Genomic DNA, 18,112 nt, shown 5'->3' on the forward strand with positions numbered 1-18,112 from the left:
CCTCTCCGATCCATTCCACAAGCCGTTTCTCTATCCTGCAACTTCCCCTTTTGTTCCCCTTGCCAAATCGGGCCCTTCCTGTCCTTTAAGGCCTCGTTCCAAATCCGTCTTCCCTAAGAACCCTTCCTCGATGTGACCCCGAATTAGTTACCCGCTCACACCACCCCAACGCATCAAACCCGTCTTCGATTCTATATGTGTTTTCTGGGTACCGTACGTCTATTTTATTGCCGCAGCGTGTCTGTCTTGTGACCTGTGTTGTGAGCTCCTTGAGGGCAAGAGACTTGTACAGTCGAAACTCTGAATTCATGTCCAGCCCACACTCTGCCAGGCACCTAGGGAATGTTCAGCAATTGTGGCAGGACGGTGATGATAAACCCAGATCTGTTTGCAGGGCTACATGTAAACTTGTTTTTCTCTCCTTTTCATAGGGGCCTCGGGACGGTATATCATGATTTATTTTTTGGGGATGTTTATTCCATACCTTTATTCGATGTACCTCATCTGGGCAGTGTTTGAAATGTTCACACCTATCTTGGGGCGAAGTGGTTCAGAAATTCCACCTGATGTTGTGCTGGCATCCATTCTGGCTGGTTGTTCAATGATTCTGTCATCTTATTTTGTAAGGACTCCTTTTTTTTTTCTTTACCTTCTCAATAGCCTGTGATTTCTTTTTGCTAATGTGTAGTAGATGTGAGAGTGCTAGTTGAGTATCCATCTCTCGGCTAGAGTGTAGCTCCCATTTGAAATGTGAGAATGGAGAAGAAAGAGTCGAAGAGGCCAAAATACCAGAACGACCATTGCGTGGCCTGTTTTATTTGCCGTCCACGCCTAGTGCTCGAGACGAAATTACGTGTGTATGTTAAAACAGGTTGGTGCTCAGCTGGAAGATTTGTGGCATTCTTGGCAGAAGCCAAAGTGAAATATGTATTTTTGGAAACCTTGGCAAAAATTTCACGTCTCCTGGAAACCGACGGTGGTTCGGAGCCGGGGTCGGGGACGATTTTTCAGGTGAAGCTTGATGTACACTCGTGGGGAAGCTGTATCCTTCTTCCCTACGCTAAGCTTGCCTAAAAGAGGAATAGCAGCAGATCCATAGCATTTAGGAATATGGAGCATGTTTAGACTTGGCCAGGGATAGAAGGAAACCCCTGTGAGGGTGTGTTTAATAATAATAATAATAATAATAATGTTGGTATTTGTTAAACGCTTACTATGTGCAGAGCACTGTTCTAAGCGCTGGGGGAGATACAGGGTAATCAGGTCGTCCCACGTGAGGCTCACAGTTAATCCCCATTTTACAGATGAGGGAACTGAGGCACAGAGAAGTGAAGTGAATTGCCCACAGTCACACAGCTGACAAGTGGCAGAGCCGGGAGTCGAACCCCTAACCTCTGACTCTGAAGCCCAGGCTCTTTCCACCGAGCTACACTAAGTAACAGTGGTGCACAGTGATGAACTTGCGGAAACAGAATAAACCCTGGGAGCCACTGCAGCATGGCAGCGTGGCCTAGTGGATAGAGCACGGGCCTGGGAGTCAGAAAGCACCTGGGTTCTGTTCCGACTCCGCCACCTGTCAGCTTTGTGACCTCGTGAGAGTCCCCTAACTTCTCCGGGCTTCAGTTACCTCATCTCTAAAGTAGGGATTAAGGCAGCGTGGGGATTGGACTCTGTCCAATCTAATTAACTTGGATCTACCCCTGCGCTCAGTACAGTGAATGGCACATAGTAAGTGCTTAACAGATACCATTTAAAAACAAAGGAACAAGCAAAAAAAACTACACTTGTGAGTTTAGGCAGCGAAATCAAGGCCAGTCTTTGCTTCGGGGAGAAACAGAAGAGGTTTACTGCATGTTACTGGTGTTTCATTAAGGAGAGTAGAAGACCTTGTGAAATGTGTTCAGATTAAGTTCCGTTTTTTATAATTCACTTGTTCTTGCTCTCTGAGGCTGTGGGTGGTGTGCTTTGCTTTTCACCTTGATTATGCAATGGTACTATAGTGTTAAAAGTTGTTGTTTAATGGAGTGAGAAACTGTTCTTTGTGCAAGGTATAAATTGGAAGAATCATGCATCCTGCAGGCCCTTAAAAAGAAATGCACCTTATCCTGCCACGGTCTCTGCCCAGGGATTTTTGAAAGTTATCACTGTAAAAGGAAATAAACTCCCGACAATCAGCCTGGGGAACAGAACGTCGTCGAGCCATCGTTAGGTAGTGCTGTCATAGCTGCGGTGACTGAAAAGAGAAGTGTAATCGTAGTGTTAATTGAGTACTGAGAGAGGAGCCCAGAAAGAAGCAGACAGCTTCGTTAGGTGACGGCGGTGTGGCCAAGAATCGGACTGGAATGGGAAGAGCAGTGTTAAGGGCAGTGGCTGTATCTGGACAAATTTGCCTTTAACTTTGAGAAGCAGGTGGCATAGTGGATAGAGCAGGAGCCTGGGAGTCGTAAGGACCTGGGTTCTCTAGGCCGTAAACTCGTTGTGGGCGGGGAACGTGTCCGTTTATTGTCACATTGCACTCTCCCAAGCGCTTAGTACAGTGCTCTGCCCACAGTAAGCGCTCCATCAATGCAATTGACCGACTGACTAATCCCGGCTCCGCCACTCATCTGCTTGCGTGACCTGGGGCAAGTCACTTCGCTTCTCTCTGACCCAGTTACCCCATCTCTAAAATGGGGATTAAGACTGTGAGCCCCATATGTGGGACATGAGCTGCGTCTGACCTGATTCACTTTTCGTATTTGCCCCGGCGCTCAGGACAGTGCCTGGCATGTAGCAAGGGCTTAACAAACACCGTGAAACTAAACAAACAAAAAGCTGCGGCTCCTTCAGCGGTTGGTTGCTAACTGAGGAGAGCCCTTGGCTTCTTTGACCTCTCGCTGCTTGCCGTTTCCCAGCCCACTAGCCCTTCTAGCTGATGGAGAGCAGGAGGAGTAAAAGGTGATGAAATTGAGAATGGTCCGATTTGCTCCTTGATGGTCACCTTAGGGAAAGGCTCAGTGAGGGAGGAGTTCGAAGCTGTTCGATCAGACCGGGTTTAGGGAGTATGTTTGGATTTCAGTTGCTCGTGCTCTTCCTATCCCCCATTTGTTAAGCGCTTACTGTGTGTCAAACACTGTGCTGAGCGCTGGGGTAGGTACAAGTCAGGCAGATCGGACACGGTCCCTGTCCCGTGTGGGCTCACGGTCTTAATTAGGAGGGAGAACAGGTATTGAATCCCCCCGAAGCACGGAGAAGAAGTCAAGTGACTTGCCCAAGGTCACCCAGCCAGCGATCGGCAGAGCAGTCGGCAGAACCGGGATTAGACCCCGGTCCTCTGACTCCCGGGCCACGCTGCTTCCCCACTGTTCAAGAGGTTGACAGTAAAAAGGCTGAACCAGATTGATGTCCTAAGGGAAGACGGTTTGACGCAGAGCGCTGAACTTGCCATGCTCCTAGAACCTTCCTCAGTTAGGTTGAGATAGGATGACAGTTGAACATTTTCCAGGATGCCGTAGCTCAGGCTGTGAAACTCCTTGTGTTTCCTACGTATGGTAACCCCATAGCCTCCCGGAGCTCCTCTGAACATCCTGAAGGAGACAGTCTCGGGCTGGATGCCACCCCTCTCGAGTCAGTATGGCATTTCTTAGGATTTTACCACCAGCTCGTTGAAATCATAGTGATAGTGTTGAGTAAGCGCTTCCGAGGTGCAGAGCACTGTATTGAGCGGCTGGCGGAGAATGCACAGGCGGGAACTGGACGCGGCCCTCGGCCCTCTGTCACCTTTCACCCTCCCGTGGCTCCCGTCGCGTGCCGACTCCCTGGAAGAGCGAGGGACGTCGTGGCAGTTACGGTGCACTGCGCATCGCTGCGCCCAGTGTCAGGCTGGGTCGGGAGCCCCTCTGCGGTGAGCGCTCTCTCCGTTGGGTCGCAGAGGCAGGTCAGAGGCTCTGGAACTGAAGGTGGAAGATTTTGGCCCTGGAATATCCCGGTGTGTCTCGCTCAGCCCGACTGACGTAGTCTCGCCTGTCGCTGATGCTCGGTTCCCTAGATCAGTACCCTGAAAACACCTCTAATGTAGTCTATTTAATGGGCATCATCATTGTTTGTTGTTTTTTTTTTTGTATTTCGTACTTTAGATAAACTTCATCTACCTTGCCAAAAGCACAAAGAAGACAATGTTGAGTCTGGCTTCAGTGTGCGCGATCACATTCCTTCTTGTTTGCAGTGGCGCTTTCTTTCCCTACAGCTCTGATCCCGCCAATCCAAAGCCCAAGAGAGTCTTTCTCCAGGTAAGGTACTTGAGGTTTTTGGACTGAAAAAAGCACCGGGTGCGTTCGATGCTCGTTCCAAAGGCTTGGTTGATGAAGAGCCGAGTTTTGAGCTGAAGCGATACTCGGGGAAACCACGCCGACTCGACCATTCCTGATCCGACTGGCTGAACTCGATCCTTTTGCGAAGGTGCTTGAGAGCGGGGGTAAGCCCAACCCAAAAGTGGGGGCTTTCTAATAGCTGTCCTACTCCCGCAAGACAGAGTCCCAAATTCCGACCTCCGTAGAGGTCATCTGAAAATGGGCCCGCTTGCTTTTGGAAGAAAGAATACAAAAAATGTTTTTCTAAATTGCCTCTCCTGGGAAAATGCTGCAGAAGAAGAATGGACTTGATTCACAGTGTGGATTATGATCTCAGAGCTTTGGACGAATACGCTTTAGTACAGATCTTTACTATCGTGAACTTTGGGTCGATTAAAATGGCCAGGGAATGTGTTTATCAACTCTTTGTACCCTCCCGGGCGCTTAGTAAAGTGCTCTGCACACAGTAAGTGCAATAAGTACGACTGATTGATCATCCAAGTGGATCTGTTGGAATAATGACTCAATCTAGTCAACTCTCCATGTCATAGGAGGAAGGGATTACTACAGATCATTCAAAAACTTCAATTCAGCCTCCAGGTTCAAGCCTTTTCCCCTTCAAACAGTTTCTCAGAGCTGCTTTAAAGCAAAATCTGACTCGAACCTTCTCTCCCAGCCCCTCTTTACTCTCTGATGGAGCATTGCCCGTTAGTGAAAAGGCCATTGGTGGTGTTTGAGGAAGGAGGCAAAACAGAGGATGAATATTCCACAGTTGAAATGATCCACCCCTGAGTCATCAGGAATTGATCAACTCTATTTGAAATTTCAAAGAACTAGGTATCAAAAACAGGAAAGAGGGGCCCAAGCCAAGAGGTTTTTAAACAGCAATAAATTACCTCAGTCATTTTGAACTGTTATATTTGGCTCAGAAAATCTTCCTTTTTTACCATTTAGAACGAGATCTGTATTTGGGCAATAACAGCGAGAGAAAAGCAGGCTTTTTATTTTTAAGACATGGCTTTTTCCTGCCTTGATTTGGGCTTTATTTTGGTGGCTAAATAATCTTTGTCCCTCTCCCCCCCACCCATCCCCCCAAAATCCGGCTTTCTCGAGATCAGCTTTTGTTACTTTCCGACTTGAATTCTGGAAAGGGCACTCAGTAGTTGCTTCCACGGGGCATAGTCTTGTCAGCCTTGGCCAACTGCATTTCAGATGTCTACATCAAAGGGAGATCACCCAACAACACAAGTTGATGATTTGTTTTAAAAATAAATTAGGGATGTGTGCGTGTGTGTGTTTATAATTTAACGAAATTTTTGTCTTCCCATAAGTATGTCTCGTTTTCTCTTTCAGCACACGACCCGAACTTTTCATGACCTGGATGGAAAAGTAGTGAAAAGAGACTCTGGAATATGGGTTAATGGGTTCGATTATACTGGAATATCTCACATCACACCTCATATTCCAGAAATTAATGAAACCATCCGAGCTCAGTGTGAGGAGTCAGCTCCACTCTGTGGTTTTCCTTGGTATCTTCCGGTCCACTTCCTGATCAGGTGGGTAGGGATAGTGGGTCATTTTTCATTCCTTTAAGCAATCAGTGTTATTTACTGAGCGCTTACTGTGTGCAGGGCACCGCAGTAAGCACTTGGGAGAGTACAGTACGGCGGAGTCGAGAGACACGTTCCCTGCCCACAGTGAGCCTACAGTCTACTTTTAGGAAGTGGACGATTTCCAACAACTTTCGTTGCTCTGATTATTCTAACAAGGATAGGGGATCGATAAAGTGCCCTTTCCAGCGGCATAAGGGGTCCGCGCCCCTTGGTTGGAAAGGCACTGGATTGAATGATGGAATGAACTCTTTTCAACCTCAGCAGTTCTTTTTCCTAGGGCCCTACAGAACAGGGGAAAAGCGGGCAGGCTAACTGCTAGAATAAGAGGAAATGAGCGGAAAGGCAACTGAGCAGAGAGCCCCGATTTCAGGGGAGCTTGGGTATCACTTAGACAAAATTACAAGAGAATCAAAAGTCTTCGGGGAAGGGTCTGTATTTTGGGCGGGAAGAGGCTGGTGGCAGGTGAAAAGAAAATGGCAGTTTGAGGGACAGACCGAGACCTCTGTCAGTACTCAATTTCTCTATCGAGGTAACACGTAAGATGCGTGAAACCCAATTTCTAACCATTTTCCAGAGGGTGTTAGCCTTTACTGAACATAATCAGTGTTCCAGATGCTGTCTTGGGAAGAGTTTGTTTGTAATTTAGCCACCTAGCCACAACACCCTACTGCTTTTTGTTTTGCTTTGGTGTATCTGTCCTCGTCTTTCGTGTTGTTCTAGTGTTCTGTCGTTTCATCGCTGCTCCTGCGCCTTTGTTCTTAGATTGTGAGCCCTTTTGAGGGCCAGGGACCGGCTCCAATTCCCACCCCCGGAGTCTCTCCCCACGCCTAGTATTGTTACCTCGGCAGCACACCGACCGATGAAGTAGTGTTGGACGAGGAAGTAGAAGACCAAATCAAGAAGGCCAGCGGGGCCTCTGGGAGATGGGCAGACGGAGCGTGGTCGCAGCAGTGTGACCCAACTCGAGGTCTGCTGCGTGACCTAGGGCAAGTCACTTCACTTCTCTGGCCCCAATTCCCTCATCTGGAAAATCGGGATTGAGAGCCCCAGGTGGGACAAGGGACTGTGTCCAACCTGATTCGCTTGGATCTACCCCAGTGCTTGGCACGTAGTAAGCGCTTAACAAATACCATAATAAGATTATTATTATTACAGTAAGCGCTTAATAAGTCCCGTCGTTATTATTATTATTTGTTTCTGACTCCTTTAGCCATTCCACCGGTGTCATTTATAAGTCATATTCAGTATCAAATGGCAAGACAAAAATCGTTAACAACGAAGTTCCGAAACGGCGGCGGCGGTCAGGTAGCGTCAGATCTACGTGTCACTTTACCGCAGCTCCTCCATCCCTACCGAGAAAAGCGTCCCGGTAAAATCGCGGTAAAACCGAGGACCCCGGCTCCTGGCATGCTCCGCGTGTGCCGGGTCGGAGAGAAGAGCTGCTCCTGTGTGCTCTCAGACCCCTCTATCCCTGCCGACGGCTCTATCTGCGTTGGCACTCGGTGCTACGGACTAAAACTTTGAAGCCCTTTTAAGCACCGAAGCTGACTTGAAAACGTCTCTTCTTGTGCCACTAGGAGAAACTGGTATCTGCCTGCTCCGGAGATTTCTCCCAAGAACCCTACCCGCTTCAGACTCGTGTCCAGAGAAGAAACCCCCTGGGATTCTGCCAGGTTGACCTTTGAGGTGACAGGTACGTGACACCTCTCGAGGACCCATTTGGCTCTTCATACATTGGGATCGGACGGCCCCGCCGACTGATGTTGTTGTTCTGCATGCCCGAGGACACGAAGTCCCGCTCAGACCTTTGGATTCTTCCCTCCCGACGCCTCTGGTGGTGGTGGCGGCGGGCTTGTGAGGTGCATTCCCCGCGGCTATTTCTTCCGTAACGTAGCGTTTAAAGGGAAACGTCCGTATCGGACGGTCCTGACTCTATAGGAGGTGAAGTTGCTGCTCGGAGAAGTGTTGGGGGTCAGTCAGTCAATGGTGTTGTGTGTTCGCTGTGTGCAGAGCACTGTACCAAGCGCTCGGGAGAGTACACTGCACCAGAGTTGGTAGACGCAGTCCCTGCTCCCGACAAGCTTACGGTCTAGAGGGGGAGACAGACATTAATACAGATAAATTATGGCGATGCACATAAGTGCTGTGGGGCTGAGGAAGGGGTGAAGGGGTGTCGATGCTTATCCTCTACGGAAGCCTTAAGGGTATATTGCTGTGCGGGCCCAAGGCAGGCAGCCGCTCCCAATTAGAGAAGCAGCACGGCCTCGTGGATAGAGCACGGGCTTGGGAGTCGGTAGGATCTGGGTTCCGCCACTCGTCTGCCGGGTGCCCTCAGGCAAGTCACTTCCCTTCTCTGTTCCTCAGTTCCCTTAGCCGTAAAATGGGGATCGAGACGGTGAGCCCCGTGTGGGACGTGGACCGTGGCCAATCTGCTTAGCTTGTATTGACCCCAGCGCTTAGTACAGTGCCTGGCCCATGGTAAGCGCTTAAGAAATACCATAAAAACAAAACGAGTGGGTCTCGTCTTGGGAGGGGCAGTTACCTCTTGGTGCAAATGTTTGCTTTCCTCCGGGTACCCTCCTGCCTCCTCGTCGAGCCGGCCGACGGCACTTCTCCAAATAGCCCTAGTGGGGAACTGCTCTGGACATTGCCACAGACATAAAAAAGTTTGTGGGTGCATGCGGTTCAAGCGGCAGGAAGCAACAGCCAAGAGGCACGGCGTCCTGCTTGCGGCTCTTGTCTTGCGGGCCACTGAGTGACCTCCCGCCTACAGAGCAGTCTGTGGGTGTGTTTGCGTCTATCCCAGTGACCTCCTGCTTACAGAGCCAGTTCCTGGGTGTGTTTGTCTCTATCCCTGCCTTTGATTTCTTGCTAACAAGGCCTTACTGGCAAGCGGGAGGTAATAGTTGCCTAATCAATTCTGTAGATTGTTTCCTTAAGATAACTCTCAAAGGAGGAAAGATGAAGGTCGAAGATTGAGTTGTTCTCTTTCGGGGCTGGGTGCTTATCGGCAGGCAGGAGGAGTGAGTGACCTTTGAGGGGTCATTGTTTCTGGCCTACTTTCGTTTTTGCTTAAACGTTCCATCCGGGGAGAAGGGAGCAGAAGTCCTGTTCCTTTCCGGAAAGCCGATCCATACCGCCTTTCCCGCCCTGGGTTTTCTGTGCTTGGTCAAAGAGGGCTCTATTCCCGGGAGATCTCCCAGTGGACGTAATTTATGTTAAAATTACCCAAGCTCTTTTAGAAACCGAGTTTTCCGTTGGTTTTTTCTTCGGTATGATTGGAGCTCAGATAAAGAGGTCCGTAGCCACCCATACACGCGTGGACGATATTCTTTCACCACGCCTTCACCCTGCTACCGAGGTCAAAGCAGTAAAGCGTTGAATCAGCAGGGGAGAATCGTCCCGGTGCTCAGTAAGGTTGTTCAGTAGTATTCGCATACTGCCAACCTGACGTGGTCTGACGGGTGAAAGAGAAAAGTTAGTAGGAAACCTTGTTCCTCACGGGTCACAGATACGGCGAGCTGAACTCTCAACATCTCTTGGGCAGAATTAAAAATTTTATTTAATTTTTTTTGGCTAGCACTGGGGCACACCTCATTCCCACCCAGGACCTGCTAAGGATTGCAGCCCAAGCCTTCTGTTTCTTAGCTTTAGCCTCTTCCGTTAAGAGGGACCAAAGGGAAAGGCAGCGTGACAGTGGAAAGAGCGTGATCCTGGGAGCCCGGAGACCCGGGATTTTGGTCCTAGCTCTGCCACAGGCCTGCCGCGTGACCCTGGGCAAGTCGCTTAACCTCTCTGGGCCTGAACCTTCTCATCTGTAAAATGAGGCTGAGGTACTTCTCTCTCTCTCTCGCTCTTTCCATCTTAGATTGTAAGCGCCAGGTGGATCTGATGATCTTTTATCTCCCCCAGCGCTTTTAATAAATACCCAAGTCAGTTGTTGACCGACCAGTCGTACTTCAAGAACAGCTTCGATGTCCCGTTTTGTCTGGGTTTGGATCGACTCGGTGGGCTCGGGGAATCCTGTTTCTAGCCGTTACGTAAAGGGCCATAACCTAGGCACGGGGATGGGATTGGTCGCACCGTGTGTAGTTTGGCTCGACCACCGCCACCTATTTAAGGCTGTCACATGAAAACTGCTACTGTAGAATTGTGGATCCATACAAATATAAATATATATACAGTATTATGATATTAAGCACTCTCCGTGTGCCAGGCTGGGGTAGACACAAGCTAATCAGATTGGACACAGTCCCTGTCCCACCTGGGGCTCACAGTCTCCATCCCCATTTTCCGGATGAGGCGACGGGCACAGAGAAGTGAAGTGACTTGCCCAAGGTCCCAAAGCAGACAAGTGGCAGAGTGGGGATTAAAACCCCGGTCCTTCCGACTCCCAGGCCCGTGCTTTAACCACTAGGCCACGCCGCTTCGATATTCGGAAGGCCTCCTTGTTTTCGTTACCAGATGGAACGGTGTTCCCTTTTATTTGTAGTAAGTTTTCACTTAGATTTACAGAGGAACTCATTCCTCTTTGGATAATTTTCTCCAGATGGTGACTGTCAGGGTCTATTGGCAGTGAACACACAAAGTCACATATACCAGGAACTAGCAAACCACCCGGGAATTTTAGTTCTTAGTCCATTATCACTATCACCCTCTTTTCTCTCCTCTCCTGTCCTTAACAGGTACCAAAGAAGTCCATGTGATCCTCATTCCCATTTGCTCCCCAGATCAGAGTAAGGCGGGGCACTGATGCACCGTCGTTTTACTCGCGAATCGTCGGCCCCTTGTGGAGTGCGGACTGTCGGCCCCAGTGCTTAGCACACAGTGGGTGCTTAATAAATACCCCAATCGGTCAGTCGATGGAATGGTCCCCGTCAGCCCCAGATCCAAACAGGAATGCCTTTCCCCGAATACAGTAAATACATTTTCCACTCCTCTCGGATCAGTAGATGAAACCCCGACCTAAACCCCATCCCCCGTTCGACACACTTCCCGGACAGTTTCGGACCGAGGGCGCGTAGGATGGCAGTAACAGCGGCATTCGCTCAGCGCGGGCTATTTGCTAAGCGCTGCCGGGGTAGAGTCGAGGTGATCAAGTCAGACACGGCCCCCGAGGGTGGGCTTCCCATCCCCATTTTACAGATGAGGAAACTGAGGCTCGGAGCGGTCAAGTGAGTTAGAACCTAGGTTCTCCGCCTGCCGGGCCCGCGCCTCTTCCGCTAAGCCACGGAACCTCTCACCCGCTCTTCTCTTTGCAGTCGTAGGGGAGAAGGAAAACGTGTCTGTGCTTCTCTCCCGTCACACAGGGCCTAGTCACATGTCGTTCTACGTTCGAGCCCACGAGGGGTCGACGGTAATCCGGTGGTCCCTTGGCGACGGTACACCAGTGACCAGTAAAGGCGGGGATTACTTTGTGTTTTACTCCCACGGGCTGCAGGCTTCCGCGTGGCAGTTCTGGATCGAAGTGCAGGTAAGTAGAAAGACCACGGAAGCTGCTTCCGTCTCCTCCTTCCTCCTTCCTCTCTCTTCCTCCGTCGACTTTTTCTGGCCGGCGTGCATTTTGAGCTGACAGGTTCGCGGAATTGAAAATCAACCCGTCGATCTCCGGTATTTATCGAGCCCCCGACTGCGTGCGGGGCGGTTGGGAGAGCGCAAGCGGAACAGAGTCGGTCGGCGGGGTCCCCGCCCGCGGCGGGCTTGCCTTGCCGCAGGGCGGATCGGTGAGAGACGGGGATGAGGAAGCGGGGCGAGGCTGGAGAGTCGGGGCCCGGGATAAACCAGAAATCGGTGGCTGGCAGGTATCCCGGCCTAGGTCCCCGAAAGCTAGTCTCCGGCCCCCTCCGTTGCGGTGCGGTTCCCTGCATCTCCACTTCGGCGGCACCGACCGCAACCCCCTGCGTCGCTCTGTCTCGGGGAGGGATGGCGGGCTGTCACCTGACCTGGGTCCCAGCTGGCCTGGCCTTGGGAGCTTGGGTCCGGCGGGTTTCCCCAGCGTGTCGGAGGTGTCGTTCCAGAGGCGCCCGGGGCCCCCTTGTGACTCCGAGCGCGTGGTGCATCGTGAAGAAAATTGGAACTCGTTCCTCGGGGCACACCTGATCCTTAGTTGAGCAAACGTCACTTTTCGGGGCCGAGTCTTAAGGATGCAGTCCCGTCGGCTCGCTCGACTGTGTATTTTGGCGATGGCTCAGGTTAGGGGGCCTCGTGGCAGTGGGGATCCCCTCCCCACCCCGTCCCACGCAGGAATGCCACAGCGCCGGCCTTTCCCCGGCTGGTTCTGCCCTACCTGCTTTCCGCTGTCACTTTTCACGGGGGCCGCTCCGGGCCCAGAGGAAGAAGGACGAGCGTTTGAGAATCGTTTGCGTGTAGCGGTGACCCGGCCCTCGAGAGGCCCACCCCCGTCACCGAACTCTCGCGAGCGTCCGAGCGGGGCGGTCGCTAAGGAGCGGAGGATTAAACGGAAGACCGAGCCGGCTAGAGAAGCAGGATTGAGATCCCCAGAGATGTACAAGTTCGTTTTCACGTAGAGTCGAGTCGATTTTCACGTCGTGGTTTCAGGCGGCGTCCAAGCTGAGGCCGAATGAAGCAATGGAGACTTAGAGTCCCTCCAGCTTAGACTGTGAGCCCCACGTAGGACAGGAAGTGAGTTCAACCTGATCAGCTTGTGTCTCCCTCAGCGCTTAGCGAGTACCGTTAAAAAAAACACGGAAGCACACCACTGGTAGCTTAAGGGTTTGGCACTTTTTAATTTAAGAGCACGGTCCAAGACACCCGGGTACTCTGACGTATGCGGCGGAGCCTCCCGAGGCCGAAATCCCGGGCTCGAGCGGAGCCGAGCTGTTCTGAGTGCGAGGCCCGAGTTTGGGGCAGAGACTGAAGCCGTGCCTAGGCAGTGGGACGTGTGTGCGGGCGCACGCGCGCGTGATTGTCCCTCTCGGCTGCTGGGGTTTGTAGTCCCAGTAAGATGACGCCCCTTGTTGGGTAGGGATCGTCTCTATTTGTTGCCGAATTGTACTTTCCAAGCGCTGGGTACAGGGCTCTGCACACGGTAAGCGCTCAAGAAATACGATTGAATGAATGAATGAATGAATGAATGAATGAATGAATGAATGACAAGGGCCTCCCCCCGGCCCCGTGTGGGATGCCTTTTGTGGTTGGATGGCGTAGCTGCCCTCCCTTGAGAGGGGACAGTTAGGCTTAGGCCCCGTGCACTGAGTTGAGTTTACCCAGGGTCTGGTGTAAACTTTCAGGAAGTGGTCTAGGCCCTAAGGAATGTTATTTGCCAAACACCCTGGCTCTAAAAACCTCTCCCGTATTTAACGGTTCATTAATCGGATTGACCTTTTCCTACCAGACCGTGGGATTTTAAAATTTACTTTTGGCCTTATCACTCTCAGGAACTTGACCGATAGCTTGGGTGCAAATAATCCCAGCCCTTGCAGGGGGAGCACCTTGCTCCCAGTACCCCCCGCTGCTTTGTTTTAGAAAACCCAGGGGATCTTGGGAGGGTTCCCCACAGGCGCCCCTTGCTCCCAGTTTCAGGGGACGGGGGAGGCCGGTAAACGTTCCCGTGGTTTCCAGTCAGTCGGTGGTGTCTATCGAGTGCTCGTTGTGTGTAGAGTACTGTACTGAAGGCCTGGGAGAGTAGAACCCAGTAGAGTTGGGAGACGCGGTTTACAGCCCGGCCGGGGGGGGGATGGACCGACATGAATATAAGCGGCGACGTGGCTCGGTGGATAGACCGTGGGCCTGGGGGTCAGAAGAACCCGGGTTCTAATCCCGGCTCCGCCGCGTGTCTGCCGTGTGACCTTGGGCAAGTCACTTCACTGGGCCTCAGTTACCTCTTCTGGAAAAGGGGGATTAGGAGCGCGACTGCGTCCAACCCTGTTAACTCGTATCTACCCCAGGGCTTACAGCAGCGCTTGGCACGTAGTGACCGCTTAACAGATATTATCGTTATTCTTCTTCCAAACAAGCGAGTAACTGGGATGCGTCCTCTTCTCCTCCTTCTCCCCCATAGGCCTCAGCAGAACATCCTGATGGAATGGTCACCGTGGCCATAGCCGCCCACTACATGTCTGGAGAAGATAAGCGGTCGCCCCAGCTGGAGGTCTTGAAGAAGAAGTTCCCTGATTGGATATTTCCCTCCGGCTGGGTCTGCACCTACGACCTCTTTGTCTTTTAGTCCGGCAGCATCCGTTCCAAGCAAGTAGGCGGCACGGTACTTTGCGTGACGTGGCGTGACGGTCGCATCGCGCAAAGTACCGTGACCCAAGCGGGTCTGTTTTCACAAGCTTCGATCGGAGAGTCTCACCGGGCGCCCTGTGTTTCGAGGAAGGTGTCAAAGCCGGACCTTCCAAGGGGTGGAGAAGCGAGGGTCGGGGAGAAGAGGTGGGGTCGTCTCTCTCCCCCTCCCCACCCTCCGCCCCCCCAAAACCGTGGCCAAAAGATTATCCTACTTTCTCCTCTTGCCCCACCGGCGCTGTGGCTCTCCCAGGGGAGAGCTTTCAATGCGGGACGCTGGTTGATGAGCCCGTTTCCCAGGTAGTCGCAAGGTGATAGTGAAGGAAAAGCCATTTCCGGATTAAGCGGCAGTGGGCGCGTGACGTGTTCGTCGTCGCCGACGGGAAAACCGAAGGGAGTAGTTGCCACCCAGGCTCACCGTCGCGCTCCCTCTCCAGAGTGGGAATATGTATGCGGGAGGAGAGCGAACCTGGGGGAGTGCCCTTAGGATGACTGGACCTGAAGGGTTTTCAAGCTTGAGGAATGCCATACGAATTACTTACTACCCTCTTGGACCCGGGTGTTGGTTCACCTGGCCCGGTGGCCAGCATCTTCTCCTCGGAATCTCGGCGTCACCCTGCGGATCTACGAGTCGTGGGGTCGTCGGGGGAGGGGAGGGGTCCCTCCCACACCTTCCCGACCTTTTTGGCTTCTAGCGTCAGCAGCACCGGGTCCACCTCCTCGGAAGAGATGCGGGAAGACACGTTCCCGCCTGCGTCCGTGCACTGAGCCAGCGTCGGCCTTTACGGGGTGTGGTCGCGGGTTTTATAGATATTTATTCCAATTTCTGTTTTGTCAGATGCCACTATTCCTCTGGGTCATTTCCTGTATCTTGTAGATAGTCGTCTATTTATATAAAATGGCACTGGGCTCTGAGTTTTATTCCATGGGTTTTTTTTTTAATTTTTATCATTAGCCGTACGAATCGGTCTGCCTTCGTAACTGGCGGATCGAGCAGCTTTCTGGTCGACTGACTTTGCCAGATCAACTCTGGGGCCCAAACGATCCAGTCGATCTATCTCCGGGGAATAGATCGACCGGGTAACTCCTTGGGTTTTCTCAGACCGGTCCCGCCCTCCTTGGACCGGCTCTCCTGAGGAGGACGCCGACGGTGCCTCTCGTAGTCGATCTGAACGCGCGCGTGTACTGTGAAGAGCTGGCCCTGTCCCTTCGTGTCGATTTCAGCGGTCTTAACGCTTTTGACTCCCTTATCCTCCTGTGCGATGTGGAGGGAGCCCCGCGGCGGCCTGAGCCGGCCCCCAGATGGTCTCGCCGTTCCTTACCCTCGGGTCTCTCGGCTTCAGCGGAAGGAGGGTTTGAAGAGCGGGCCGCGCGCAGCGAGTGCCCAGTAAATACCAGTGGTTGAGAGAGGGAGGAGGGGTAGTGGTATTCATCGAGTGCCCCCCTGGGGCGGCGCACTGCACTCGGGAGGTGCAGAATAACGAAGCGCCACCTTCCCTGCCCTCAGGGAGCTTCCACTCTAACGGGAGAGAGGGACAAGAATATTTGCAACAAGAGAGGTCAGAGTAAACCATCGGAAGTTCAGCTGCGTGGAGAGCCGTGCAGGTGGACGGCGTCGATGAGTTCATGATCGCCGGAGTTGGCCGATGGGTTCCCGTGGCGTCGGGCGCTGGGATTTCCCACGCGCTTGAAAGAGCCGAAAGAGGAGCAGCGTAGCCTAGGGGAAAGAGCACGGGCCTGGGAGTCAGCAGGACCTGGGTTCTGATCCCAGCTCCGCCAGTCGCCTGCCGTGTGACCTCGGGCCAGTCGCTTAACCTCTGCGTGCCTCGGTTTCCTCAACTGTAAAATGGGCATTGGGTACCCGTTTCCCCCTCCTAGATGAACTGTGAGCCCCGTGCGGGACCGGGATCGGATCTGACCTAATTAGCTCGGTCCTACTCCAGCGTTTGATGCACAGTAAGCGTTTTACAAATACCTTAAACCGGAGAGAGCCGTGGTCTGCCGGGTGGAGGGAGGGAGGGAGTTCCAAGCCTCGGGAGCCCTGTGAGCGGAGAGCGAGGTACCGTTAGAAGGTTGGCTCCCGAGGAGTGGAGTCAGAAGGTTGGGGAACAGCCGGGGAAGAGAGCAGGTAGGGTTAGGGCCAGGAGGCGGACGCCCGATTGGGAGGAGGTTCTGGTTGACGCGAAGAGACACGGGGGGGCGGGGAGGAGGATCCGTGCAGCGGCGTGACGAATAGTTCCAAGTGGGGAGAGGCAGGGAAAACAGCGAGGATGCCGAGGCGGTAGTCTAGCCGTGGAGAGGCCAGAGCCCGCTACTGGGAGGTGGCCGTTTGGGGCGAGGTCGGGAGGTGTCGGGCAGGAAGAACCGGCAGGAGAAAGGTGGCGGACCATTCCGAGTTTCATCTATTGGATGAAAGACCAGAACCGAGTAAGGGAATTCCGATCTTCCTTTTCTCTCTCCCCCCTCCAGAGCGAAATCAAAGTACCACTGGGGAAAACAGAGGAGACGGCCGCCTGGGGTTAGCGTGATCACAGAGGTCTCCCCGGGCCGGTGGTGGCCGTGATCCTCCCGGCCCGAGAACCTGGCTGGAGATCCTGCTGCTCTTTAAAATTAAAGTGGCACCTCCAGACAAGGGTGAAGTGAATAGGTCAGGCAACCCCAAGGAGGTTTGCCGGTAGGCGGGGTTACCTGCGGCTGCAGACCCCGAGGCTCATCGACACTAACCTTAAATGGCCGAAGCAGGCCGTCTGCCAAGCTTAAGAGTTTCTCTTGGTGGATGGTTCGGTGTAGAACTGCCACCCTGGAGACGAGCTACGACTACGTAGAAATGCGCGTATGTAATCCTCGTATTGCTAAAACTTGCCAAATCTGCACCGCCGTTTTCACCCTACGCTTCTACTTTTAATCGAAAAAGCCGTCAGGTACGGTAGTTTATTTAGGATTAGTAAGAGGTGAAATCTTCGTGATCAGAAAATTTCAAGGGGTCGGGGAGGGGGGGAGATCGTTGGCCGTTTCTCTTTGCCCTTGAAGGAAGCCGCTACTTTGCGGTAAACGATCGTGCTTTTCCTCTGGCCTGCTGTTTATTTTGCCCCGTGAAAGAAAACCTTGTGTAGTTCGGCATCATGAAGCTCTCCTCCGTGATCTCCGGGCGGTTTATGGAATTTCGGGACTTGTTCCGTCGTAGTTTGTCATTGCTTTCCCTGCCGGAAACGTCGAAGGGAACGTACTCTCAGAGAAGCCTCTCGATAAGCACGATCGGCTTTACTTGCCGGTCGAGGAGTAACTGGATTAAACACGCATCGAAGGACCCTACTCATTTTTTTTAAGCGCATGCGACTGCTTCACCTAGTAGTAAACATTTGGACGAGGTTATTTCAAGCCATTAACAGACGCACTCTTTTTTAAACTGTAAGTAGCACAGCGTTGCATGTCTGCACAGTAAGCGTGAAGAAACTGTGATTCTAAATACCATCTCGGTTTTCGTTGCGCTTCGGAGAGGAGAGTCGCGTGGTAGTTTGCGTCGTCGTATTTTAAGGGGTCGGTGGTATTTGTTGAGCACCTCCTGTGTGCAGAGCACTGATCTAAGCATTTGGGAGAACAGTACAGTGACGAGTATGTCGTGAACTCTTACGTGTTCGTCACCGAAGCAGTAAGCGTGTGCGCGTGCGTGCAAGAGTAGACAGCTTGCTGAATCGGGATGTGTTCCGTGTAGAGGTTTTAGGATTCAGTGGATGAGGTTGTCGACGTGATTTTAATCGCTGCCTTATGATGATGTAACTTACAAAGACTGTTGGAAATTGCCGGCTTTTTTTTTTTTTTTTAACAAGGAAATGTCGTTTAGCCTGTGGTGTGTATGTTCGCTTCCCCCGATTTCCGGATCATCTTCTCTGACGAGAAGAACGAGATGACTTTTCTCATTTCAGTTGC

The 18,112-nt window shown here is 52.3% G+C and overlaps 1 protein-coding gene across 1 annotated transcript in view; it reads left to right on the plus strand.

Moving 5' to 3' along the window:
- Positions 1-15,106, plus strand: part of ERMP1 (endoplasmic reticulum metallopeptidase 1) — a 42,683-nt gene extending 27,577 nt beyond the window's left edge. Inside the window, exons 10-15 of the mRNA XM_029054962.2 lie at positions 432-622; positions 4,116-4,268; positions 5,682-5,884; positions 7,519-7,634; positions 11,251-11,414; positions 13,962-15,106. Of these exons, the coding sequence (XP_028910795.1) occupies positions 432-622; positions 4,116-4,268; positions 5,682-5,884; positions 7,519-7,634; positions 11,251-11,414; positions 13,962-14,126 (992 nt within the window). The 3' untranslated portion in view covers positions 14,127-15,106. The remainder of the gene's footprint in view (positions 1-431; positions 623-4,115; positions 4,269-5,681; positions 5,885-7,518; positions 7,635-11,250; positions 11,415-13,961) is intronic.
- Positions 15,107-18,112: the final 3,006 nt, after the last annotated feature.

Source organism: Ornithorhynchus anatinus, chromosome X5, assembly GCF_004115215.2.
Source record: "Ornithorhynchus anatinus isolate Pmale09 chromosome X5, mOrnAna1.pri.v4, whole genome shotgun sequence".
Lineage (NCBI taxonomy): Eukaryota > Metazoa > Chordata > Mammalia > Monotremata > Ornithorhynchidae > Ornithorhynchus > Ornithorhynchus anatinus.